We start from the raw sequence: 26388 nt of genomic DNA, 5'->3' as shown, positions 1-26388 counted from the left end.
ATGCATCAGTGTCCCAGTTTTCCCACAGCCCCTCCAACATTCATCGTTGTTTGTTCCTGTCATCTTAGCCAATCTGACAGGTGTGTAGTGATATCTTAGAGTTGTCTTAATTTGCATTTCTCTGATCAACAGTGATTGATGATCCACAGTGATGTGGAGCACCTTTACATGTGACTACAAATAGTTTCAATTTCTTCTCTGAAAATTTCAAAGGACTCATTTTCTTCTGAGAAGGATTGAGTGCTCCCCAAAACCGAGTCTCTGAAGGGACATGATGCTTCCGTCTCACAGCGATAAACCAGAATTCACTTTCTTGCCATCTGTATCATAACTAGGTAACACACATTTGTCTCACAGTTGCCCAACTAGTTCTAGGAATCAGGACTTCTTAATATTACCTTTAAATTTCTCAGGTTAGGTCATCTTTAGACTGCTTTTTTTTCTTCAGTATTTCACAACTCTCCCTATTTCTGCCCCTATCTAGAAAACTGAATCTTAAAGGGGAAACCTCTTATGAATGAAAGAAAAAGTCACTTATTAGTGCAATGCATGATGGCTAATCACTGGGGCTAAAGCAGAAACCTGATAGTCCCAGTGATGAGAGTTAGGAAAGGGGGAACCGCTTTTGGGTCGGCACAAGGATAGTCCAGTGACTGCCAGAGTCCCCTGTAAAGGAATTTACAGGCCCAAAAACCTAGATTGATAAAAAAGGTTTATTGTAGGGGTTTGGAAGTTAGTTAGTAAAAGTTTAGTTAGTAAAGTTGAGGGTAGAGATAAAAGGGCACCGGAACCACAGGTCCAGTGGGCAGAAACCCTTGACGTGACCGGCATAAGGATGCCATGTTTGGGACCTCTGCAAAACGTGGACTCCAGGATTGCCCCTTTTATAATGGGGGCTCTTGGTGATCTTGAAGGTGGGTGGAGTCCCAGCTCCTGGTGGGTTTTTAGATAAGGAAGAAGCTGTCTTTGGGGGGTTGGGGAAACCTGAGAAGGTAGTGGGGGCTGGGAAAATCCCAAGTTACCTCAAATCCAGTGCGGGGCTGGGAAAGCTCCGATGACCAGGATTTGTAAATCAAAGGTCAGCCATGGGGGTTGGGGAATCAGAAAGGCATCTTAAAGGGACCTCAACCCCCATCACCAGCTCACATTTTGTAATGAAGGAGTCAACTACCCCGAAGATTTTGGAAATAACTTTGAAGGCAACGTCCCAGGATCCTTAGGACAGAGCTGCAAAGCAGATGGTAATGTCTCTTCTTTGATATCTTTTCCACTGATAAAACCATATCACTTTTTGATGTTGAATCATTGAACAGTGTCAAGGACTTCAGGAGCAATAATTTTTTTCCTTCCTGGATGTTCATTAGCTTGGCTGTAGCACCTGCAGGAGTCTTTGCCAGGTGCCTCTCCAAAGGAGCTGCTTCCTAGGATGAAGGCTGGCCTGGAAGATTGGCTATTCCCAAGGCTCTGGGCTGCAGGGCTTGGAGGGCTCCCCTGGGATTTGAGGGGAGATGGTAGCCAAGGAGGGGTGGTCGCCCAGGCTGCCTCCTGGCTCTCTCTCAGGATGTTCTACCTGCCTTGTGCCTGGCAATGAGTTGGTAGTAAGAGGGTGGCCCCTTTCTCCCACAGCTATGAGAACTGGGGGGAATGAGATCATGGTGTGGGGGCAGGGGGTTCTCGGGGCTTATTTGCCCACTTGTGACCTTTGGTCAATAGGTGTTGCTGGTGGTGGGCCTCTTCTCTACAGTGATAACTCCATAGTGGTAGGGGCTGAAATGGGGGATGTTGCTGTTTCCAGGGTTCTTGAGTTCAGGGTACAGGCTGTCTCTATCAGAGTTCAAGGGGAAATAGTGGTCACATGGTGGTTTGACTTGCCTGGTACATCTTGTCTTTCAAGATTAATGATGAGATATATTTGGGATATCTCTAGCATGGACTAGAAAGTAATCTCACTGCATTTTGAAACAAAAAAAATATTTTAAAAATCCCCAAATTTAAAATTGTCATTTGCATTAATATTTGCATCCAATACACATAAATTGAATAGTATGACTCCATGTGCAATACTTAATACAAATTTTCCCCTCTCCATAGTGTCTCTTATTAACCTATCATCGATTGATTTATTTAAAAACTCAATGTAATCAAAATTATTTAACCTTTTATGTCTCTTCTACCTTATTCTGGGTCTAAAATTCTATTATGGCATATGCTATAAGTTATTGGTCACACATAACTTCTGCCAGATGAACTTCTAGTTCTGCCATCTTTTTTGTCAAGAGAAATCTTTCTGCAAAAAGCCTGTTTTGGTGACTACTTCTTTATAATACAAATTTAGGTCTGATAATTCCATTCATTATTTTTTCTCATTATTTCTTTCAAGATTAAAAATGTTTTCTTCACCAAAAAAAAAAAAATCCTATTTCCATGCATTAGTTAAAAAGAGTCAGTGAAGAAATGAACAAGGAAGTAAATAGGATAGAAAACAGTTTTTTTTGAGAATAGCTTAAAGCAGGTAAGGGATACCTCTGGGTATTTGTTTTTAAGGTTTGATGGAATATAGCTTCTAGGGGAGATAGCAGTAAGGATGATGAGAGGGAAACCAGACAGCCCTGTAAAGTTATGTAAAATCACCAATAAAACGTTATACAAAACTTAAATGGTCTTACATTCTCTGGAACCAGGAAGAACTTCCAGAGAATGACTTTTCATACACAAACCTAACCGGGTCCCACACTCTCTGGAACCTGGAAGAAAAATATCCAAAGAATGTACCTTTTCAGATACAAACTTAAGTGGTCTTGCCTATTCTGTTCTATTGTTCTAGTTCTGTATAAAGCAGGCTTTCAGAAAATGCCTCTTTGCAATACCACTTCTCTCTTGAGAATGATATTGTCCTCCAAGAGAGCTTATCTTGGTGTCTTTCTAAAATAAAAGCCTTTTTATCACAGCCTTTAGTAAGCAAATTTCCTTTGCTACAAACCTGCCCCAAAGCCTTGGAGACAAGGCCCTGCCACAATACACCTCTGCAGACCCCACCCTCATCAGGGAGGTCTCCCTCTGAGCTTGGGGTGCTTCTGTCCTAACAATCTGTCAGCGATTCTAAAATCTCCTGCCTTTGGAATAAGTGATCCCGAAGTCCCCCTGACCTTGGAGTGCTATTTTCTGGCAAGCTATCTGTCAATGACTGTAAAAGTCTTCTGGGCTAGGATGGTAATAATATTTCTTCCCTTAGATTTTAGGGAAGACATATTAGTGATCCTGAGGGCTCTGACCTTAGAATGCTTATTGTTCTAATAATCTGTCAAAAAACATTTGCTGACTGAGGAGATACAAGATCTTCCCATCAGTGATAAAGTTCCTGAGACAGGACCACTTCTCAATTCTAATGCTGGACCATGAAATTAGCATATCAGTGACTGAAGAACTGGATAAATTTGTCTTCTTTCTCTTGATTTGCTGAATTCTTTTGGACTTTAGCCTGCTTCAATTGGTGGTACAATTACAATAAACTTTGCCCTCTGACTTGGATATGGGTTCAAGCTTGCAAATTCTTTTGAGATACCTCATGACACCGGTCTGTGACCCCCAGCCTTTTGGGGTCCCTTCTGAACTTCAACAGTTCACACACATTATTCCAGATGAATCTCCCAACAGCTCAAAAGATTGTAGCTCCAGAAACATATTTCTAATGCAAGTCTACTTTGACAGGTCATTCCCCCTCCACAAGAGAATGGGATAAGAAAAGGTAGAAGAATGGAAGGATGTGTAAGAGGAATAGTGATAGTCAGTTTGGTTGGGGCAAAAAGGAATATGAGATGAAAATGGGCCAGATTGTAGGAAGCATCAAATACCAAGCTCATTAGACTCATTAAACATCTTTTTTTGGCAGGCAGTGAGCATTTTTGAGGATGGGAGTGATGAACTGAGAATTAAGAGGGACTCAAGCCAATGGTATTAATGTAGGTGGTGGGCTAGAAAATTCTAAATGAAGCAGAAATTATCACAAGAAGAAAAGCCCTTAAGTCAGGGTCAGATTTGCTTTGGCCTTTGCATTTCCTTGCTCTTGCCAAATGCAAATAAAGATTTTGACACCTGGGGCACTGGTTGGGTTTACAAAATGGGGGTCAGAGTTTAGTGAAGAAGATTTACTAATCCAATAAATGAAGGGTTGGTTCGCTGGGCCTCCTTAAGGGCCTACTTCGGCATAGTGACTATGTATTGGGTAAATCTCAAGGACCAAGTAAAATAATCTGGGGGCCTTGGGAAGCAGCAACTCAATACAATTAAACAAGCATTTATAAAAGGCCTACCATATATACCAACACACTTTAAAGGCCTATTATCTGTGACAACTTTAAGCACTAGAGCAAGGATGAAACATTCCCTGCCCTTAATTTCAATTACGTGAGCAATTTTATTAAGTATCTACTGTGTGCCAAGCACTTCTTTACACTGGGAATTCTACGACAAAAGCAAAACTGACTGATCAAGAGGAGTTTCCTTCCTCCTAGGGAGATAAGGCTTTTCAACAAACCAGGAAAGGCAGGTGCAAAGTACTTGGCTTTGGGGGGACCAGAAAGGCCTCGTGGGGAAGTGGCCCTTAGGTTTAAGGGTGGAGTTGGGGAGGGAAGGAACAATAGCCTATGCAAAGGCTAGGAAGTGAGAAGGGACGGTCTGCAAAGAGAGGGCACGGCCCAGCTGGGTCCGACCTCCCTGCGTAGGGAGCCAACCTGGGCCGTAGCCCTACTTTAACAAAGTCACTCGCCTCCAGTTTAGATAGTCACCGAGCTCGAAAACTTTCTCCCTCTGTTCTCGCCAGAGGCCTGAGCCTGAAGGGAGTGTTCCTTCCTGGAAAAGAAAGGGAGCCCAGGTGTTCCAGGTCTGGGCCCAGGGTGTGGCTCTCTGGTGCCCTCTAGTGCCAGTCCCCGGAGAACTGCTCAGAGTGTCAGACCCTACCTTCCTGGGTCCTTCTTCACCCCAAGAGCGACTTGAGATAAACCGGGTAGATCGGTTCCTGTCCTTCCCAAATCCTCTTTGGGCTGGTGACCTTTCCCATCCTTTTCTTAGGAGATTATTTCTAGCTTTTTAAGTTAGAGCTAACTCCAGTCCCTTAAAAACCTAAGGAAGCCTTCCCTGTGCCTCCTTCTGACTTTGGGAAGAAATAGTTTCTCAGACTTACTCCAGAAAGGCTATTCAGCAAGATGCTTTAATCTAGCTCTTCTTTCCTACTTTCTTCAATAGAGCAGGAATAATAATGGCAGTAGTATTGTAAGCTTTGCATGGGTGTTATCTGGTTCTCAAAATAATGTTAAGAAGGGAGGGGACCTAAGGGGGACAAGATTGTTGTTACTAATTATTTGAAAAGGTGAACGCATCTGTTCTACTTGAGCCAAGTCATCACACTAGGAACAATAAGTAGACATTGAAAAGATACGAATTTCAGCTTGATATTGGGGGATGGGGAGAGGGGAATCTACTAACAATTAGAACTATTCCAAAGCTGAATTGATAGGAAGGTAGTGGAAACTAGATGTAAGCCAGGTTGGGTAATTTTTAAGAATAGCCGATAAGACCCAAGCAGCTGACTCTGAATAATGACAGGAAGCCTAACTAACAGGATGAGTGAATATTTTCTATATTTATAAAATCAAAGCATTTTTTCTTTGGTAACTAAATTGCTGTTCCTCCTAAAACCTATCAACTGTCCTGGTTGTTCCCACCTGAAAACATTCCCTCTCAGGGCGTGGAATGACCTCCTCCCTCCAATTTTCAGTTAAAGTGACACCCTGAAATCTTCCTTGGTTCCTAAGTTGAGGTTGGTCTTTCATCCCTTGTTGTCCCATGCATTGACAATATTTACATTTATATTTTATCTTTATAAAGATGAGAACCTTACTTATTATTTATTGTGACAATTCCCCCATATGGTAGTGATTTAAAAAATATTTGTTGACAAATAAGCCAAGTGCTGTTTTTTCATTCAAATAAATCCCAAATCCAGCTTTTATGTATCCCTTCTCCACCTTGAAAGGTTTTTGAATCACAATAACACTCAGGCTAAGAATAATCTTTATTTTTTTTCTGAGTAAAGAGGGAAGACAATTGCCAAGCTGAACAATACCTACTTCTTTTATCTATTTTAAGTCATATGCACACTGAGCTATTACAAATATAATATGCTAGTGGTTAATCTTTTCATGAGGGACTCTTTAGTTTTTGGAAGATGAGATTAGTTAGGGGAAGGATAACAATGGGGATAGCAACAGAGAGCTAACTAGATGTTGTGGGGAAGCAGATTTTGACTCAAAATGAGAAAAAATATAGATAGAGACCATAACCCACAAAATAATAAAAATAGCAGACTGGATTAGCAGAATCTGACACTATGTTATATACAGACACATACAAAGTTGAAATGAAAGATTGCATCAGTCTTAATGTTTCAGTGGAAAAGAAGAAAGTGATGATCAGTTACAAAGTAAAAACAATTAAAATGAGATCTAATTGAAAGAGATCATCAGGGAAACTACATTTTGCTAAAAGGTACCATAGATAAATCAGGGAAAGTAGGTACATTAATGCATTGTTGGTAGAGTATTTACTGGTCTAACAATTCTGGAGAACAATCTGGAACTAGGCCCAAAGGGCTATGAAATTGTGCATACTTCTTGATCCAGCAATACCACTATTAGATTTGTACCTGAAAGAGATCAAAGAAAAAGAAAAACAACCTCTGTGTACAAAAATATTTATAGCTGCTTTTTGTGGTGGCAAAGAACTGGAAATTGAAAGGATGCTCATCAATTGGGGAATGGCTGATGAAGTTGTGACATATGATTGTGATGGAGTTTTATTGTGCTATAGGGAATGATGAGGGAAGTGGCTTCAGAAAAAACAAAACAAAACAAACAAACAAACAAAAAACATCCTAAAACCTGCATAAATTGATGAAAAACAAAGTCATAAGAACCGGGAGATCATTGTGCATAGTAAGAACACTGCTGCAATGATGATCAACTGTGGCTACTGTGATCAATTTAATGATCAAGACAATTCCAAAGGATTCACAATGAAAAAGGGCTGTTCAGATTTCAAACCCTGCAGTCACTAAAAGATTGTCTCCAGATTAAGTCCCAAAGGTTGATATAAATTGGTCCCCATCTCACAAGGCTCTCTTGGAAGAAATTAAAAAGAATCTTTAAAAAGAGCTAGAAGAAAAATGGGGAAAGGAAACAAGAACTTTGCAAGAGGATTTGGAAAAGGAAACACAGAAATTATCTGAAGAAAACTCCTTACAAAATAGATTTAGTGAAATGGAAAAAGCATCCTTACGAAATAGATTTGACAAAATTGAAAAAGAAAACAATCCCTGAAAAACAGAATTTGTGAAATGGAAAAAGAAAATACCTCCTTAAAAAATAGCATTTGTGAAATGGAAAAAAAAATCTATAGAACAAAATAACTTATTTAAAAATTCAATTGGCCAAATATAAAAAGAACTAAAAAAGGTAACTGAAGGAAATAATTCACTAAAAGTTAGAACTGAACAAATGGAAGTGAATGACTCAATGAGATATCAAGAATTAGTCAAGCAAAATTTTTAAAAATGAAGAATTAGAAGAAAATGTAAAATAATTCCTTAGAAAAACAGCTGACATGGAAAATAGATCTAGGAGAGACAATCTAAGGATTAATGGATTTTCTGATGAAAAAAAAAGAGCCTAGACATTATCATTCAGGAAATCATCAAGGAAAATTGCCCTGATGTCCTAGAATCAGAAGGTAAAATAGCCATTGAAAGAATTCACTGATCACCTTCTGAAAGAGACCCCAATATGAAAAAGTGCTTTCCAATCTCCAGAAAGAGAATGGATGAATTCTGAACACAAATTTAAATATATTTTCCTCATGTTATTTTTGTTGCAATATGGTTAACATGAAATGTTTTGCATGATTTCACATGTATAATTGATATATTTTCCTTCTCAGTACCTGTGTAAGATGTGGGAGGGGTGGGGAGACAACACTCTCAGAAAAAAATACAAAATAGTAATTTGGGGGAGGAGGGCACTGGTATCTGGGGTGGGGAGGGAGGGATCAGGTTATGACTCCTACAGGAGACAACACTTGAGCAGAGGTCTTAAAGAAGCTAGAGATTCCTGGAGGTGAAGAGAGCATGTATTTCAGACTTGGAGAATAGCTTGGTGGAAGATGAAATTCCTTGTATGAGGAATAGCAAAGTACCCAGGCTGGTGGGAGAATATGTAGAGACTGTGTAGAGACTAGGGTTGAAGAGGTTTGATATTGGAGGGAGCAAAATTAGGAAGCTATTTCAATATTCTACATGAGATTAAGGTTTTCAGGAAGTCCAATAATCCTTAGATTGTCTCTCCTAGATCTATTTTCCAAGTCAGTTGTTTTTCCAAGGAAGTATTTTACATTTTCTTCTATTTTTTCTTTTGTTGTTTTGCTTAACTAATTTTGTGAGAACTAGGGTGCAGCTATTATGAGAGAACAGAGTGGATGAGGAGAGTGGATAACTGGACTTGGTACTTGATTGGAGATAGAGATTGAAGACTTGTGAAGTTAAGGATGAAGCTGGGGTTTTGAACCTAAGTAACTGGATGGTGAAATGGGCAGAAATAGGGAAGATGGTAAGAAGTGGGTTTTTAGGGAAAGCTAATGAGTTTTGTTTTAGATAGATTGAATCACAGATGCCTATAGTGTATCTATAGGGAAGCAAGGTGGCACAGTGCACACAGCTCTCTGCCTGGAGTCAAAAAGACTCATCTTCCTGAATTCCAATCCAGCCTCAGATACTTACTAGCTCTGTGACTCTGGACCAGCCATTTAAACCTGTTTGTCTCAGTTTCCTCATCTGTAAAATGATCTGGAAAAGGAAATTGCAAAACGCTCTAGTATTTTTGTCAAGAAAATGCCAAATGGGGTCATGAAGACTTGGACATGACTGAAAAACAACTGAACAACAACATGGTATATCTAATTGGAAATTAGGCCACTAAATGAGGGTCTCGCTTCTTCCCAGTCCCAGTTTATATTTACATAAAACTTGATAGCTTATAAAATATGAAGTAGGTAGTACACATATTAGAACTCATGATCCTGGAAAAGAGAATGATGGGAGGCAATCAGGTAGGAAAATTGAGGAAGTTGTTATGGGAACTCAGAGAAGTGTATTTAGGAGAATAGGGAGATCAACTAAATGTCAAATGCTTCAGAGAGGGTAAGGAAGATGAAACATAAGAATAGGCCATTGTGTCTGGCAATTGGTAACTTTTAAGAGAAGTTTCATTTGAGTGATGAATTATAAAATCAGATTGCTAAGGATTGAGAAGTGAAAAAAGTTTATTTTATTTTATTTTTCTACAAAATCTTATTTTAATCATAGCTTTTTATTGACAAAACATGTGCATGGGTAATTTTTCAACAATGACCTTTGCAAAAACTTCTGTTCCAATTTTTCTCCTTCTTCCCCCACCCCCTCCCCTAGATGACAGGTAGTCCCATACATGTTAAATATGTTAAAGTATATATTAAATACAATATATGTATACACATTTATACAGTTATCTTGCTAAACAAGAAAAATTAGATTTAGAAAGAAGGTAAAAATAACTTAAGAAAAACAAAAATGCAAGCAAACAATAACAGAAAGAGTGGAAATGCTATGTTGTGGTCTACACTCATTTCCCAGTATAGGTTTTCTAGGTGTAGCTGGTTCTGTTCATTACTAATCAATTGGAATTGATTTGGTTCATCTCACTGATGAAAAGAACCATATTCATCAGAATTGATCATCGTATAGTATTGTTGTTGAAGTGTATAATGACCTCCTGGCTCATTTCACTCAGCATCAGTTCATGTAAATCTCTCCAGGTCTCTCTAAAATCATCCTGCTGGTCATTTCTTACAGAACAATAATATTCCAGAACATTCATATACCACAACTTATTCAGCCATTCTCCAACTGATGGGCATCCATGTAGTTTCCAGTTCCCACATGTGGGTCCCTTTCCCTCCTTTAAGATCGCTTTGGGATATAAGCCCAATAGCAGCAATGCTGGATCAAAGGCTATGCACAGTTTGATAACTTTTTGAGCATAGTTCCAAATCACTCTCTAGAATGGTTGAATCCATTCACAGTTCCACCAGTGTCCGTTTTCCCGCATCCCCTCCAACATTCGTCATTATCTTTTCCTGTCATCTTAGCCAATCTGAGAGGTATCTCAGAGTTGTCTTAATTTGCATTTGTGAGAAAAGTTTAAATAAATACACACATTGATTGTTATTTTGGCTATGAAAGAGAGGAGCAATAAATACAGGATGATGGTAGTTCAAGAGGATGGTAGAATGAAGTTTTATTTTATTTTATTTTTTTAAGGATGGGGGGGAGTCTTGAGTTTGCAGGCATCTGGAAAGGAGGCAGTAGAGAAATAGGGAAAGAGGGAAAATAAAGGAAAGTGGATGATTTGGAGGACAAATTGTTGGAGGAGGTGAGAGAGGATGGGCTCAAGAGCACAAATAGAGAGCTGGCAAGAAGGGCTCCCCAGCTATTAGAGCAAGGACTCATTGTTTGATAAAAGATTGCTGGAAGAACTGGATTGTAGTGTAGGATAAATTTGGGTTTAGACCAATACTTCACACCAAATGGATGTATGATATAGTTATATCAGGTCACATCATAAACACAATAAAAAAAAAAAAGGAAGACATTACCTATTAGATCTATGGACAGAGAAAAAGTTCTTAATCAAAAAAGGGATAGAAAGGATCATAGAAAATGAATAATTTTGATATTGCATAAAATTAAAAAGGGTTTTGAAAAAAAAAAAAACAACAAAAAAACAAAGCAATACAGTTAAGAGTAGAAGGGAAACAACCAACTGAAAAAATCTTTGCAGCAAATTTCTCTGAGAAAGGTCTCATTTCCAAGACACATAAGGACCTAATTCAAATTTGTAAGATTTTCCCCAACAGATTAATGGTCTAAAGATTCATGAATAGGCAGTTTTCAAGCAAAGAAAGGCATGTCATCTATACATATATGAAAAAAAAAAATGTTCCAAATCTCTAATAAATTATAGAAATGCAAACTGAATTTTGAGTTTTCATTTTATACTCATCAACTTGGCAATGATCATAAAGAAAACAATGAATGGTTGAAGTGGGGGGAATGTGGGAAACCAGACACATTGATGTATTGCTGGAGATCTAGCTAAATTCAGGAAAGCAATTTGGAATTAGGTCCCCAAAGTTACTAAACAGTGCCTGTCTTTGGACCCAGATATAAAAGTGTTAAGCCTATATCTTAAAGAGATCGATGTAAGAGGAAAAGGTCTCAAATATACCAAAATATTTAAAGCAGCTCTTTTTGTGTTGGTAAAAAACTGTCAAAAAGGTGCTCCTCAATTGTGAGAACTGATGAAGAAATTGTGGGAAAGGAATGGATGGGAATACTATTATGCTGTAAGAAATGGGGGGAGGGGAAAGATGTTTCAAAGAGACACAGATTGAAATAAGCAGAACTGGAAGAACACTACATCTCACATTATGAAAATGAGCAATTTTGAAAAAGTTAAGAATCCTGATTAGCCACAATTCCAAAAGACTATTAAAGAATGCTGCCTCCCTCATGACTGAGAGGCTTTCACGATAGGACACAATTATTTTGGGAATTTGTTTTGAATAATTGTGTTTATGTGAAATAGGGACCCTTTTTTTGCTCTTTGATAATTAAATGACAATTTATAAAAAGAGATTGCCTTTTCAAGAGACTGGAGTCAAGGAGGGAATGGAGGATGTCAAAAGGTTTTAAGATGCATAGTAGGAATAAGGGGGAGACCATGGTAAATGGCTTCTTTTCATGTTTTAAGTATGAGAAGAGATTCTTTGCTGAGATGGGATTTGAGAATAATGTGGGAGGACTGAGGAGAGGTTTTAATTGGCTCGGTGGTTAATGACAGAAACTTAAGTAGGGAAGAATAAAAGGGTTATTTTACAGCAGTAGGAATCCTCTAACTTTATAGTGGACTGTATTGTGATTTTAAAGAAAAGTTCGGATTCGCTCCTATAAATGACGCTCTCAAGCTCAGTTAAAAAGTAAAAGTAAAAAGTTTTAATCAAATAAGACAAGGTATAGTTTAGATTTGCATAAAAAAACAAATAGAAATAACAACAATTAACAATATGACAATTATAGCAGATAGAGGAAGAGAATACATCACCAACTCAAGGGAACCCGCAAGAACTTCAAACGGCTGGGAGCCCCTCTTTTTCAGCCTTCTCAACTTGAGTTGTGTAAAGATTTTCCCGTGCAAGGCGTCCCTTCACGGGCGAGGCTCTGTCATAGTATGGGACGCTGACTTTTTATGTGTCTTTAGACAAAGAACGCTTTCTGCCAAAAAATTATGTAAGGGGTTGGCACATACATCTGTGCAGGTGCGGGGTACGGGAGGGCTTCACTAGTTGACTCGTTCCATATCATCTGCATCTTGAGAGTTCTTTATTAATTGCCTATGCTCAGGGAGGGAGCCACTCCTCTCTGGAGCATAAACATCTCTAGGAATGGCTAGTTCCTAGTATCTAGTGTCAAAAATATACAGAGTTCATGGAACGGTCAAGTTCCCATAATTTGGAAGCTCAGGCCTGTTAGATTTGAGTGAGCTTATAATTCTAATATGAAATTTTAAATTTCTTATTCATGGACCTAGTCAGTTGGTTTAAGTGATTTCTTCTAGCACTGTTTAGTATTATGTCAGTAGGTTGTAAAGGTGGGGAATGGGGGGAAACCCAGGGTTCGCATTTGGCAAGCTATGAAAGGTGCTAGGTTCAGAATGGGGCTCAGGAGTGAGCTTCAGAGGAGTGAGTTACAGGGACAGTTGGAATTGAGGAATTTTCATCTTTCTTGATCCTAGAAGTGGAACACTGTGTGGGTGTAGGGTTGAGGTGAGGATGTAAGTCACATGAGTTCCATATTGGAGATTGGTGAATTGTGAGACGAGAATACTTCAGGGAACTTTAGCATCTATCAAAATCCCTCATTTAAGGGGTTTTGAATTATCTTAGGAAGGTTTTGAGGATCACTTGGCAATATATGGTACAACTATTGCTGGAAGTGCACCTCGGATGGGCTGGCCACAGTCTGAATGCCAAATGTACATTTACCTAAGACTGTTTTCTGGGGAGTTCACAGTACAGGGACACTGAAAGTTTCTCTATAGAACTTTTAATATTGGTTCTGAGACATGGATTCAGGACTCCCCAGAAGGCATTGTGTTCTATGAGCAGCGCAGAATTACAGTTGCACAAAGGAAACTTGAGATGTGTCCATCTAGAGACATCGCTATCCCAAATGGACTATTTGAGCCCAACCTGCGGGGAAGCCTTCCAAGTTCATATTGGACTAAGCCACAACTGGACTTTAACCCCAACATCATGATGTCATTGTGCCTCTTCAATTACAAGAGATGAAGACCAATGGGGACTGGCGGGGGGCAGAGAGGAAGACAGAACCAGGTCCTGAACTCAGAGAAAAGAACAAATTGTTGAGTGTTAATGACCAAGTGGAAGTGGAAGTGGTGGGAAGGAAGGAATATTCCTCATTTTTCTCCTGTTGCTGTATGCAGAAAGACATTTTTTACTCCAAGTCCCACTCTTTGTCAGTGTTCACTTTCCAAGGTGGGCAAAGAGGAATCTATCTTTCAAACTGGACTATTTACTGTCCTGTGCATGTCATGTTCTGACATCCACCCCTATGCCTTTGTGCAGAATATCTTCCATCCTCAGTGTTATGTTTTCTCATCTCCACCTCTGGGAATCCTTAGTTCTGTTCAAAGGCTCAGCTCATTTCTTCTGTTACCATTTTGTGCCTTTCTACCTTCCAAATAATATTGTATTTCTAGTCAATTTTGCAATTAATGTGTATTTTAAAACCACTAATTTCTTCCAATGCAAGTGCTATATTAGGGAACATTTTTAGCTTCACACAAATTTCCAGTTAGCTTCTGAGTGATTTCTTTACCAAGAAATACTGACAAGGCAGAAAGATGCTTCACTTCATAATAACTCACAAGCTCCAATTCTTCCAATGTCTATTTCCACAAGCAAAGATAAAGTACTTCTGGTGCAGTAGGAAGAATAAGCAGAGGGCTGGTCCATCCCACCCCCAACTCCACCCCATCATTTTCTACTACAGCCTCCTGCTCCAAGACCTGGAATATCAGCAGTCTTTAATTTACTGTACAGCCTAATACTGTAGACATAGCCATTACTGTTTTTTTCAATATTTATTTCTTAAGCATTCAGCATGTATGAAATCTGTGTTACTATTTTCTTATTAAGTTCCTATCTTCTTTTATGTATTGCTGACAAGTTTTTGAGCACTGTACATTTCATTTTCCCCTTAAGTTCTGTGGTTTTTATTGTGTCATCTTGCATAGAGCTCTGCTTTTTGGAATCACGTATCCAGACATAGAACTTCCTGTACTTTGTATTATTATTATTATTATTATTATTTGTATTTACTTATTAAATACATTGTTATTTTCCCCTTTTGAGCTCTTTGAGAGCAGGAACTGTTTTCATTTAGTTCCAGGACCTAGTAAAATGCCTGGCACATAGGTATTTAATAAATGAGCTGAAATAAATTGAAGTAAGGAGGAAAATCTGGTAGCAGCAGAGACATTAATAGTTTTATTAGAGGATTATTCCTGGCTTAATTTTAATTTCCAATGGGCTATAAAAGGAAATAGAAATTAGTGAATTTCTAAGGCCAGAAAGAAGTATAATTATATGCAGAACTAAATCTGTTGACTTTTTATGAAGCCAAGTTCTACATCTTGACATATAGACACCAAAATATTACTCTCCATGGTTTTTTCTCTTTCTCTGTTTTTAAAATCATAAAATTTGGCGTTTTCTTTTAGATACTAGGATAGTCCCCATACTTTTTTTCTCCTCTTTTCTGGAAATTTCCAAATGTAATGAAATCTTCCATACTGAAGAGTTCATTCTCCATATACCTGCACAGCTGGTTGAATCCTTCCCTTTTTGTCCCTGCTCCCATTTTCCTGTACCAAGACAGGTTGCTTTGTGTGAATAAAAACATCTACATGATAAACATTTTTTGCTTTAATTATCACTGGCTTGCTTATTTTTTTTTTTGTAAAAGCTTCACTTCTATCCCCAAACTGTAGGTATGGCCTAAGACAGATTAAATGACTACAATATATTTGTATAACAGGGGCAGCTAGATGATGCAGTGGATAAGGTGCCAGGCCTGAAGTTAGGAAGAGCCAAATTCAAATCTTGCCTCAGACAATTATTAGCTGTGTGATCTTGTCTGCTTCAGATTCCTTATCTGTAAAATGAGTTGGAGAAGAAAATAATAAACCCCTCCAGAATCTCTGCCAAGTAAACCCCAACTGGGGTCACAAAGAGACGGACATGACTGAAACAATTGAACAACATGTACAACAGAGCAAAGAAAACTTTGGCAAAAATAACTACCTTTTATTTAAAAGGAGGTTTCTTAAAAATAAGATAAAGAATGATATGGTTTATTTTCAGTTTTTTTTTTTTCTTGAAAAGACCTCTTTTGATTCAGTTCTCTGGGAAAGGCAATAAAGAAAGCAAACAAATAATGCCAAACAGAAGAGTTCCCCTTTCCCAGCCAAGCAAAATTATGAAAATAAACAAAAGTTGGTCTAGACAACTTACATTTCCACTAGTTTTTGCCACTGGTCACTACAACCAATGAACAACCTGTTGCCTTATAGTTGGATTACTTGGAGACCCAAACTGGAAAGTCTAGAATTTAACCAAAGGCATCTCCCTGAAGCAGTGTTAGAAGTGCAGGGAGGACTGTTTCTGTGCATTAAACTCAGACTACATCTCTCAGGAAGATCCATTTTCCTCAATACTCAAGCCAGATTTGAGAATTAATAGAGGACCTTGTTAAAAACCAAGGAGAAAGACATGAAGACCCTCCACTGATTTCTGAGCCTTGTGGCACAAACAACAAAGTGGCATGGGATCAAGGATTTCCCAGAACTGGGTTTTCTCAGCTCTCCTTATATTGGAAGCCATGTTAGTTACTCACTAAGGCATAAATGACCTGAGTTTTCAGAGAATCCTAGAGCTGGGAGTGACCTTAGAGGTAATCTAGTGCAATCCCCTTAATTCAGAATTTCTGTAGGAATTTGAGCACGAGGTCCCGAAGCCGAACCCTAAGCATCTCATCGTTGTCACAGATGATATGGGTGGAATCTTCTTCAATCTGGATAAGTGTCTCAGCCTCCTGGAGGAGGACGATGTGTCCTTTAGCTGTGTCTTCCACTTTGACATCGCTGAAGCCGTGCTGCCAAGAAGTAAAGCAGACAAGAGACTGATGAGTCTTCTATACTGGGAAAAGAGCCACTGAATGTCATCAAAGTGGTGCTATTTCCACTTATTGTGAGGAGAAAGATTTTAAAACTGCTCTTCCTAGTATTTCTTAATGCAAATTTTCACTCTAATCAGTGAGCCCATCTTGCTACATGGAAAAAATAACTCCTCACTTACACAACCCTTGAAGGTTAGCTTGCTGCAGGAGAGTTCTGAGTTTCAGGCCAGGGAGGCAGGAAACCTCCTAATGCAGGGGAGCCCCAACCTCACTTCTTTCTCCTCCCTGGTCATCTTCCCTTGGGGCCCGGACACTAACTTCATCCCTGGGCTCTCTAACTCCACAAGAGCCATTGCTACCTTGCTGGTGTTGTGCTCCCGCAGGGGTGTCTAAGGTCTTCCCCTGTGATCTGGCTCACCACCATTGTGACCTTTCAGACCATGATACCCTTTCTTTGCCAGCACTGCCTGTGTATGTTACTTCCCCAAGTGCTAGGTACACAGTAAGCATTTGATAAATACAATCATTTATGTACTTTTTCAACTTCTCCTCTCGTTCCTTTCTCTCCTTCCTTCATATTTCTTTTAAGTTAACAGTTTTAAAGAGGTAGAGACTGTAGAGGGACCTAGAAAACTTTTGGAAATTGGTGTCCTAAGTAGAAGTTAATAATAAACAAATCTGGGAGAGAATGTAGATAGACTGACAATTGCCAACATAAGGTTGTTAAAATAATGAAAAGAGAGAGAACCCAAAGAAGAGTAGCAATGGATTCATCCAAATACGAGCTGGATTCTTACCTTCTCCAAAGTCTGAACAAATTGGTCCACAGGAATGGAGCCACTTAGGAGGGGCTTTAGAAGTTTACAGTCTGGGATGTCATCACTCACTCGCTTCCTCTTCTTGCTGGCTGGGGGCTGGATGGGCCTAGGAGGAGCCTAGAACATCAAAATAATTCAGTTTCCAAGAGCATGATAATAGCTTCCCATGTAGATGGTACAGGCTAATGAATTTACATGTGGCAAAGTATCTGGTTTTAACCTGACCAGGAAATGCAATTGGCCTCCAAGACTTACTATAGCTACAACTGCTAGAAATGGAGGCAGGGTTTGAGTCCAGATCTTACTTCACATATTTACTAGCTATGTGACCGGGCAAGTCTTTATTCCTTCAGCCTCTTTTTCTTCCTCTGTAAAACAAGGATAGAGGCATATACCTCACACAGGTTCATTGTGAGGATCATTGGAGATAAAAGATATAAAGCACTTTGCAAAAGTCAAAGTGCTATGTGAATGCTAGTAGTAGTAGTGGTGATGATAGGAGCAGTAGTAGTAATAGTAATGATATAGAACTGGTCCCAAACTCCCAAAGCTGTATAAGAACATGAGCCAAGAGCGCTAGTCACCCCAGAATGAGACAGTTGTCAGAGGGTCTTCCCTAGTATACTGTGGGCCTAGTGTTCCTGTTTTGATTTTTAGTCACCCCCCTCTCTGAAGGACCTTGGGGTACATAGATTGAGTGGCTGGCCTGAGTAATATTTTAGCTAAGTTTAGGGTGTCAAAAAGGTATATTAAGAGAAAGAGAGAACACATTAGCTTCATTAGCTTATTTGTCTCTGACTCATTACCACCTTTCTTTTCTAAAAATTTTTTGTAATTGTTTCATTTGTGCAAGTCTTATTCCCTACTATCCTGTAAAAGCTTCAATTGTTTTGTAATATTTCCCACTGAGGCTTTTTGTCAGATTAGTCAGAGAGAAGCTAATTTCTTTGCCACAACTACTTTCTAAGAGATATCCAAGACATCTATGTTTGCAGATAATTTCTGATATGTACTGGTGACGGGAATACCCACATGGATGAAATTATAGATCTGTGAAATATTTTCCTTTATGCCTAAAACAGTGCTGTGCATAGCATTATTGGTTTGTTGGCTGGGTTAATGAAGTTTGAGAAAGTTTGAATTATTGTGCTGTGAACAGACACTTAGATAATTTGCAGTCTTCTCTATGAATAATTTCCTTCCCCTTTTATCTCATACAGGCATGTGGCCAAAGATATAAGTGGAAAGAAATTTATATGCAGCTCACTCTTTGTTTCAGATATAATTTATCAAGTGCCCAGGATCACAATTATGCTGATTAGGGAAATACCACTGCTCTGGGAACTTTTTTCATTTTAAGCTTAGTAGAATATTGTACTAGTTAAAGGTGGGGGCAGTAGAGAGGTCATAAATATACCAAACAGAGGGATTCCTTATCGTCTCTGCTCCCCCTCCCCCCACTTGACCAACGTGAATCAAGGGGTCGGTGCAATGTAGTTGAGACCAGTCCTCCATACTGTACCTGAAGAACATGCTTGTTATCTTTAGTGTGCAATACAGCAGAAACAGTTGCTAAGGAAATGCCAGGTTTAATCTCCAGGGGCACCAATGAATCTGCAAGCTAAAAGCATAGAATAGTTTTCAGCCAGGAATTATTCTAAAATGTAGGAAGACACAGAGCTACCCTATCCAGATCAGGAACTAAAATGCAGGATTTATTCACTGTGCAATAAGGTCCACAGATTCCTATACTTTTTTTCAAATCATCCCCAAGCACTACTGTTGAAAGGCCTGCTTGGACAGGCCTACCCAAAGACAGGATATGGTTTTTTTGGCTATGATTTGCTCATTTTCCTACCATGAATATAAAAGGCACCATCATGAATAATTCTGATTTTCCCTCCCAACAGAGCCCTCGTGAACTTTCCCATCATCAAGTTCCCTAAACGACTAAGAAATAGCAATCATAACATCTAGCATTTATATAGTTCTTTAAGTTTTGCAAAGCACTTAATTATCTTTTATCCTCACAACATCTCTGGGAAATAAAAAAGGTGAAGGATTCTTAGCAAAAATTAGCAAAAAAAAGTCCTTAGTAAGAATTTACTAAGAATGACAATAATGAAAGGAGGAAGAGAAGAGGGAAGGAAAAAAGGGAGCTATCTGAGTTGAGAATGAAGAGACTATGTCTTGCTTTACTCTATTATTCTATTTCTATCTTCTGCTCTTTAGAGTATAACTGGAGAGCCAAACTTCATCACAGGCACAGATTCAATGACCTACTTGGCTTTGTGCTTTTTAGAATATTCATGGATAATAAATTCTTCTCAGAGTCTCAGATTTGATCTTTCCATTAGTAAATCAGTAAACCATGGCAGCCGTAGAAGTGGCCTCTAGGTGGAGCACTCGATGGAAAGTTGAACCTGGAGTCAAGAAAACCCAGTTCAATTCTGCACTGACACCTGCTATGTATGTGTGAGACTCTGGGGAAGTCACTTTACTTTTGTCTGCCTCAAGTAACCTCACTGTAAAAAATGGGTATGACAATAGCACCTGCTCCATAGAGTTGAGAGAATCAAATGGATGAGATTTGCAAAGTACTACATGATGCCAGCTAGCACTATTATTAATAACACTAATAAGTAATGGTACTACATGGTGCTGGCCATCACCATTATTAATAACACAATAAGTTAATGCCCCTGCAGTCAGGATTTGGGAGTTAGGAGAACTGGGTCTAAATCTTGCCTTTCATATTTCCTGGCTATGTAATCATGGCAAATCACTCAATCCCTTTGAGCCTTAGTTTGCTCAGCCTAAAAGTGAAGATATTATCCCCAGGGGCTGACAAGGCTACTGCAAAGTTCAAATGAAAAAATGCAGGAAACCTTAAAGGACTTTATTAATATCAATCATCATTATCATCATCATCTCAAACCTGGGCTTTGATAAAGAAATATGAATTAGTCTCTCTGAATCCTTTAAATTTATCATGTGTACCATCACTAGATGTACTTCCTAAAGTACTACTTTTTTATGTCAATCAAGAATTCACCTTGGTTCTATGCTGTTCAAGTATACCTTTCTTACTCTGGCATTTAAGATCCTCTCTGAGGTGATTCTACCATTTTATTGGCTTGAGGCTAAGCAGTCTCTTCATTGTCTCTACCTATTTCATTTCCCACCACATTTAGTGTGCTCATTTCTCTCTCTGGGTCTCCACTCATTCTTAGTGAAAAAAAGAAGAAGAAGAATGGTGATATTTTGAGAGATGCAGGGAGAAAAAGATGGAGAATAAGGAGACAGGTATCTGAACTATATCAAACTTCTTTTTACATGACTATCTGACTTCTCACAAACATGATGGGGATTTGAGGACTGGGGCACTCAAGAACATGTGGTTTCATAGCTACATCTTGATTTTGAAGTCCATCTTAAGATTTAGTAGTGTTTTGTTTTTCTTCTTATAAAACCCATTATTTCTTCCTGAATGACAACTCTGAAGCAATGAGAGAAACTTCTCTGTTAGCCATCCTGATACCTTCCTGCCCTTTTCACTTCCTGAATCTCTATCAAAGAATCTCAGAGTTGGAAGGGACCACAGAGATCACTCAGTCATATTGTTAACTACTGCTCATTACCTTCATGTGTAATCAGAGGCAGCTTGTACAGTGAGAGACAGAAGAGGGAAATGCAGCCACATACACAACATCAGGTGTGATGTCAGAAACATTGGTCAAAATTCCAGTTGTAGAACTCTGGTAAGTTTATTATTTGTTCAAGATTTCCTATATGTAAAATATAAGTAAAGAATACTGCATGCTATCTATCTCACAAGTTTTTGTGATTAAATATGATACTGTTGATAGAATGCTTTATGAAATACCCTAGGGGTTATCTTGTGCCTAGCTTAGACTGTGATTCATGACTCCATATAGGGTCTTATAACTGAATATGGCAATTATGAAATTATGGTTTATTGTCCTTAAATGTTTGATTTGTATATCTGTTTTATATACCCATCAAAAAATGTCTCGGATGAAAATCGTGAGTAGAAAAAGTTTAAGAAGCTCTAATCTAGTGCAACTGTGAAGAAGCAGGAAGTGTCTATAATACCTCTGGAAAATGAAAATCGTGTTCAGCTTTATTTTATCAACAGTTTTCCCTTATTTCAATTTATCTTTTTCCCACCTATACACCCCTAGTTCCTTCAAATGATCCCTGTATGGCATAGTTTCTTGTTCTCTGTTTTGGTCACTAACTTTACACATACTCCATTTATTGATGATTCTACTATTTCAATTAGGCTAGAAAATTGCATTTTCATTCAGTGCAATATACTCTGTAGGCAGAGCAAAATGTTGTAATTTTGATTGGACCACCATGTCACATGGTTTACTGTGTTAAAAGTGTAGGCTTAGGCTGATCTTGCTCCTTGAGGAAGACTTGAAGAACACCTTTCCACATGCCAAAATAAAAAATAAGATGTTATAAACACCCAAAACCATTGATTAGGAAAAATGGGATATATATATATATATATATTTATATATATATATATATATATAGATAGATAGATAGATAGATATAGATATAGATATATGTACATATATATCTTACAAAGTAAATGCACCACCAACCAACTCAAGATTTTATGGGAAATATGCAGAATACAGAAGCAAAGATAGGTAAAAGGGAATGATACAGTTTTGTAAAGTATCAGGTGTGCTAAAGCGAAGAATAAACTGAATTTCTTGAGGAGAATTAAGGTCAAAAGATAAGTATGTGATTTAAAAAGCAAAAAATCAATCAGAAAGATCTATTGGGAGAAAAGGGAGGATTCAAGAGAGGAATGACCTTTTGCTTGAGGTGGATGGGATGATAACTGACAATAAAAAAAAAAAGGCAGAATGGCCCAAGTCTTAGTTTGAATATTTTCTTACTAAGGAGAAAGACTTTTGTAGCAAACTATGAGAATTAAAATGACTCAACATTCAAGGTAAGGGAGAGCCTTGTAAGAGAACACCTTCTTTCTTTAAATCCAGTTCATCTGCCCTAGAAGACCTATATCCTCAAGTACTAAAAGAACAAGCAAATGTGACTGACTATTCTCAGTAATGTTTTTAAAATGGATTTCCCCTTATATCTGTACTCTCCTACTCTCCCAGAGTCATTCCCTTACAAGAATTAAAAAAGAGAGAGAGAGAAAGAGAGAGAGAGAGAGAGAGAGAGAGAGAGAGAGAGAGAGAGAGAGAGAGAGAGAGAGAGAGAGAAGAGAAAAAATATTAAGCAAAACTATTCAAATCATGGAAAATTGGAGAGATTAGAGATGAGAAAATGTGTTGATTTTATAAAAAGGGAAGAAAACAGACTCTGTCAGTGAGACTCTGCCAATTTTCTTGGGAAAATTTTAGAATGGAATATGAAAGAGATGGTTGGTTTACTTTTAGAAAAGGAAAGATTATAAATAAGTTATTCCACATTAAACTCTTTTTTTTCAGAAGATTGTTAAACTAGTAGATGAGGGAATGCTCTGGATAACAGATAACAGATTTTTAGTAAAGCTTTTGATAAAGTATCCCTATTTATGAGTGCTGTGAACTAAAGAATACAGTTAGGTAGATTCAGAACTCCCTATATGGCCAGACTCAAAGAAAAGTTATTGATTTTTCAGTGTCAATATGGTGAAAGTCTTCTGTGAAGTAGTATCTCAGGGATTTGTACCTGATCTTGTGCTACTTAGCATTTTTTACCAATAACTTAGATAAAGATGTGGATGGATACTGACCACATTTTTAGACGATTTTTCGGAGGGAAAGCTAGCACACTAGATGACAGATTGAATCCATCCAAAAAGCTTTCAATAAGCTGAAACCAAAAAATTAGGTCTATAGATAAAAAATTTATTCAGCCCTTACTATGTGCCATGCATTGTACTAACTGCTAAGGATACAAATATAAACAAGCAAAAAAAAAAAAGTCCTAGATCTCAAGGAATTAAGTATCCTAATGAGGGAAGATAAATGAGAGTTGGAAAGCTGGGGGGAGGAGAGGCAGGGAATAAAGGAGGTTCATCTATATGTGGCAACACATAGTGTGTAAATGTTGACTAGAAAGTAGACTCAATGTCTGATTCTAGTCAAGATTAGGGAAAAAGTCACTTATCAGGGCCTAGAGTGGGAGTCCATGAAGATGATAAGAAGAAAAAAATCTTATAAACAAACATTTGGGCACACAAAAAAAGGAATTTTACAAGCTAAGAAACACATGATTACACAGCAGTTGTTCTGAAAAAATCTCCAAGGGATTTTAGTGGAATTCAAGTTCAATGAGTAGGCAGTGTGATGTCACTGTCAGAAAAACTAATGAGCTCCTGGGTATATGAAGAGAGGCACAGCTTCTCAATGCCCAGCACACAGATGCTAAGTCCTTAATGCTTGCTGACTGAGTGACCTATCAGACCCCATCTAGAGTATTGTGTTCAGTTCTGGATGAAGGATATTGATAAATGGAGGAGTATTTTGAGGATGGCCACCAGAACTTGGGATCCTTGTTATGGAATCCATAAGGAAAGGTTAAAGAACTGGACATGTTTAGCCTGAAGAAAAGAAGACGTGGAGGAGAAAGATGGGACATGACTGCTGACTTCAAGTATGTAAAGGGATCTCATAGAGGAGGGATTAGATTTGCTCTATTTGACCACAGAGGCCAGAATCAGGAAAAAATGCAAAGAGGCCCACTAAAGCTTGTTCGTAAGAAACAACTCTCTTAACAATGAAGACGATCCACAAGCAGAATGATCTTAGAAGTCTTTAAGCAAAGGCTGGATAACTCTTATGTTTGGCATGGACTATATGGTTACTCTAGTTCTTTCCCATGCTAAAATTCAGCGAGCACTATCCTTTGGCAGGAGGCATTCAGTGAGATCTCCAGTGATCTATTATTCCTTGGCTTTGTACTATTGAACATTTTGGTCAATTTCTTGGATGAAGGCATGGATGGCATACTTATTAAATTTAGCAATGACTGGGGCTAAGAGACCCAACACACTATATGGCAGAAATGGAACCTACATAGACCTTGGCAAACTAGAACATTGGGTAAAAATCTGATAGGGTGAGAGAACCCAATAGGGATATATGTAAAAAGATTCAAAAAGTTGACTTCATAAACAAAAGGAAGAGGCATAAATAAAACTGAGGAGACAGGTAAGTTTTTCTGAAAAAGATCTGGTGGCCTGCAAGCTTAATAAAAGTCATCTGTGGGATGTGACAACCAAAGTAGCAAAGAATTGAGAGAGTTACAGCTTTCAGGAGTTGATAACCCTTTGTACTTTTTTCTGTTCATCCACGCCTGGAGTCTAGTGCTCAGGAAGAGGAAGACCCTTAGTTCATACCATATAAAAACTGGTGGAAGAAACTGGGAGGTGTTTAGTCTTGAAGAGGAGACTTATGGGGAACATGATGAAGAGTGTCATTTGGCAAGGGGATTTAGCTAGTTCTATCTGGCCCCAGAGGGCAGAACCAGGAGGAGCAAGGGGGAGGGAAATTATAAGCAGGTTTGATGTTAGGGGAAATTTCTAACAATTAGAAGATGTATGAACACGGAAAAAGCTGTGCTGGCAGGGAGATGGCTTGCCCTCCTCTATAGCACAGGATGGATGACCATTTGTCAGTATGGGGTTTCCTTTTGGAAAGGCTGGGTTGCTGATGGTCCTTTTACTCAAAAATTCTCTAATTTCTTCAGTAGTTTGTTTCCCTAGGCAATAAAATACAAGCTCTTCAACTTGCCCTTTAAAGCCTTTTGCAATCTGGTTTTCACTAAATTTTCTAGCCTGTGCTTTATTCTGCATTACTCCTCTTTCCTATGTATTGTGTTTCCATCAAACTTCCTCTAAACCTGGTATTCTGCCTTTTGCCTGTGAGCCACTACACAGGCTGTCCCTTTGCATGTATCTACTTCCTCCACACTTTAATTTCTTAAAATCATTGCAAGCTCATTTCAGGTTTCAGCTGCTATGTAAAGCCTTTCTTCACAAAATAAATAAAAAGTATAATGCAACACATAAAGATACTAATATATGGTTTTAATAGTAATCCCTCATTTCTAAGTTTGACACTACTGGATTGTTCTAGACAGTCAAGTTCACTAGCTCTTAGCACAAATAGTAATAATGCCCAGGGTTGGAGACTTCCGGCCAAGATGGCGGCGTGGAGGCAGACAGCTGCTTGAGCTCCGTGTTTTCTCTCAGGACTTACTTCATGACAAGCCTCGGAGTTAATGCTTGACCAGAAAAGAAACCCACAAATAATCACCAAGAGACGACATCCTTGAAATTTGCCAGAGAAGGTCTGTGTTTGCTCGGGGGAGGAGACGAACAGACTGGGCGCAGACTCAGGGCAGGCAGTGAGAGCGTGACAGACAGCTCACACAGCTCAGACTGGAGGGGGAGGGGTATGATCTCTGCCATTCCTTGGAAAAGGCTTTTACCCCAGTGTGGATGTTCCTTCTTGGCAGCAAGCCAGGAGCAGCAGAGAGGGTGTAAACACTGGAGGTGAAGATTAAAACCCCGGAAAGCTAGTGTCTCTCGGAACAGGCTACCCCCAACCCCCACCTGGAGTGACTCAAGAGTTCTCAGAGCCTCAGAGGGCATCGCTGTCCTGTTAGTGGCTCTCTGCTGCCCTAACCCCAGTCTGTAGAGGAAGCCCATTAACACCATCCGGTCCCATCCCCCCCAAAAACAGACCAATTGTTTCTCTTGCCAATTTGTTTTCTTCCCTTCCACTCTTGATAAAATGAACAAAAAATTCAAAAGGGCTCTAACCATTGACAGCTTCTATATGGAGAGAGAGCAGACTTCAAATACCGAGGAGACTAAAAGCAGATTGTCTCCAGAGGAATCCCCTAAGTGGGATATGAGCTGCTCCTAAAATACAAAAGAATCTCATAGAGGAAATCAAAAAGGCTCTCACAAGAAAGCTGGAAGAGAAATTGGAAAAGGAAAGGGAATCTTGGAAAGAGAGCCTGGAGAAGTTATCCAGAGTGGATAAAGAGATCAAATCATTGAGAAACAAAATTAGTAAATTAGAAAAGGCAAACAACTCCAAGGAAAACAGGATTAATGACCTGGATAAAGAAATCAGCTCTCTAAAAAATAAAATGGAAAAA

General features: G+C 38.8%; 1 protein-coding gene across 5 annotated transcripts in view; it reads right to left on the bottom strand.

The window, feature by feature from the left end:
• Positions 1-15510: 15510 nt before the first annotated feature.
• INTS9 (integrator complex subunit 9) overlaps positions 15511-26388 on the bottom strand; it is a 129674-nt gene continuing 118796 nt past the window's right edge. For all 5 annotated transcript variants that reach the window (XM_074287558.1, XM_074287555.1, XM_074287557.1 and 2 more), the window contains 3 exons: positions 18743-18841; positions 17200-17337; positions 15511-16378 (listed from right to left, as the gene is read on the bottom strand). In XM_074287558.1, coding sequence (XP_074143659.1) covers positions 16202-16378; positions 17200-17337; positions 18743-18841 — 414 coding nt within the window. In that variant the 3' untranslated portion in view covers positions 15511-16201. The remainder of the gene's footprint in view (positions 16379-17199; positions 17338-18742; positions 18842-26388) is intronic.

Source organism: Sminthopsis crassicaudata, chromosome 2 (assembly GCF_048593235.1).
Source record: "Sminthopsis crassicaudata isolate SCR6 chromosome 2, ASM4859323v1, whole genome shotgun sequence".
Classification (NCBI taxonomy): Eukaryota; Metazoa; Chordata; class Mammalia; order Dasyuromorphia; family Dasyuridae; genus Sminthopsis; species Sminthopsis crassicaudata.
Note: the sequence above shows the minus strand (reverse complement) of the source record. Positions and strands in the feature narration are given on the sequence as shown.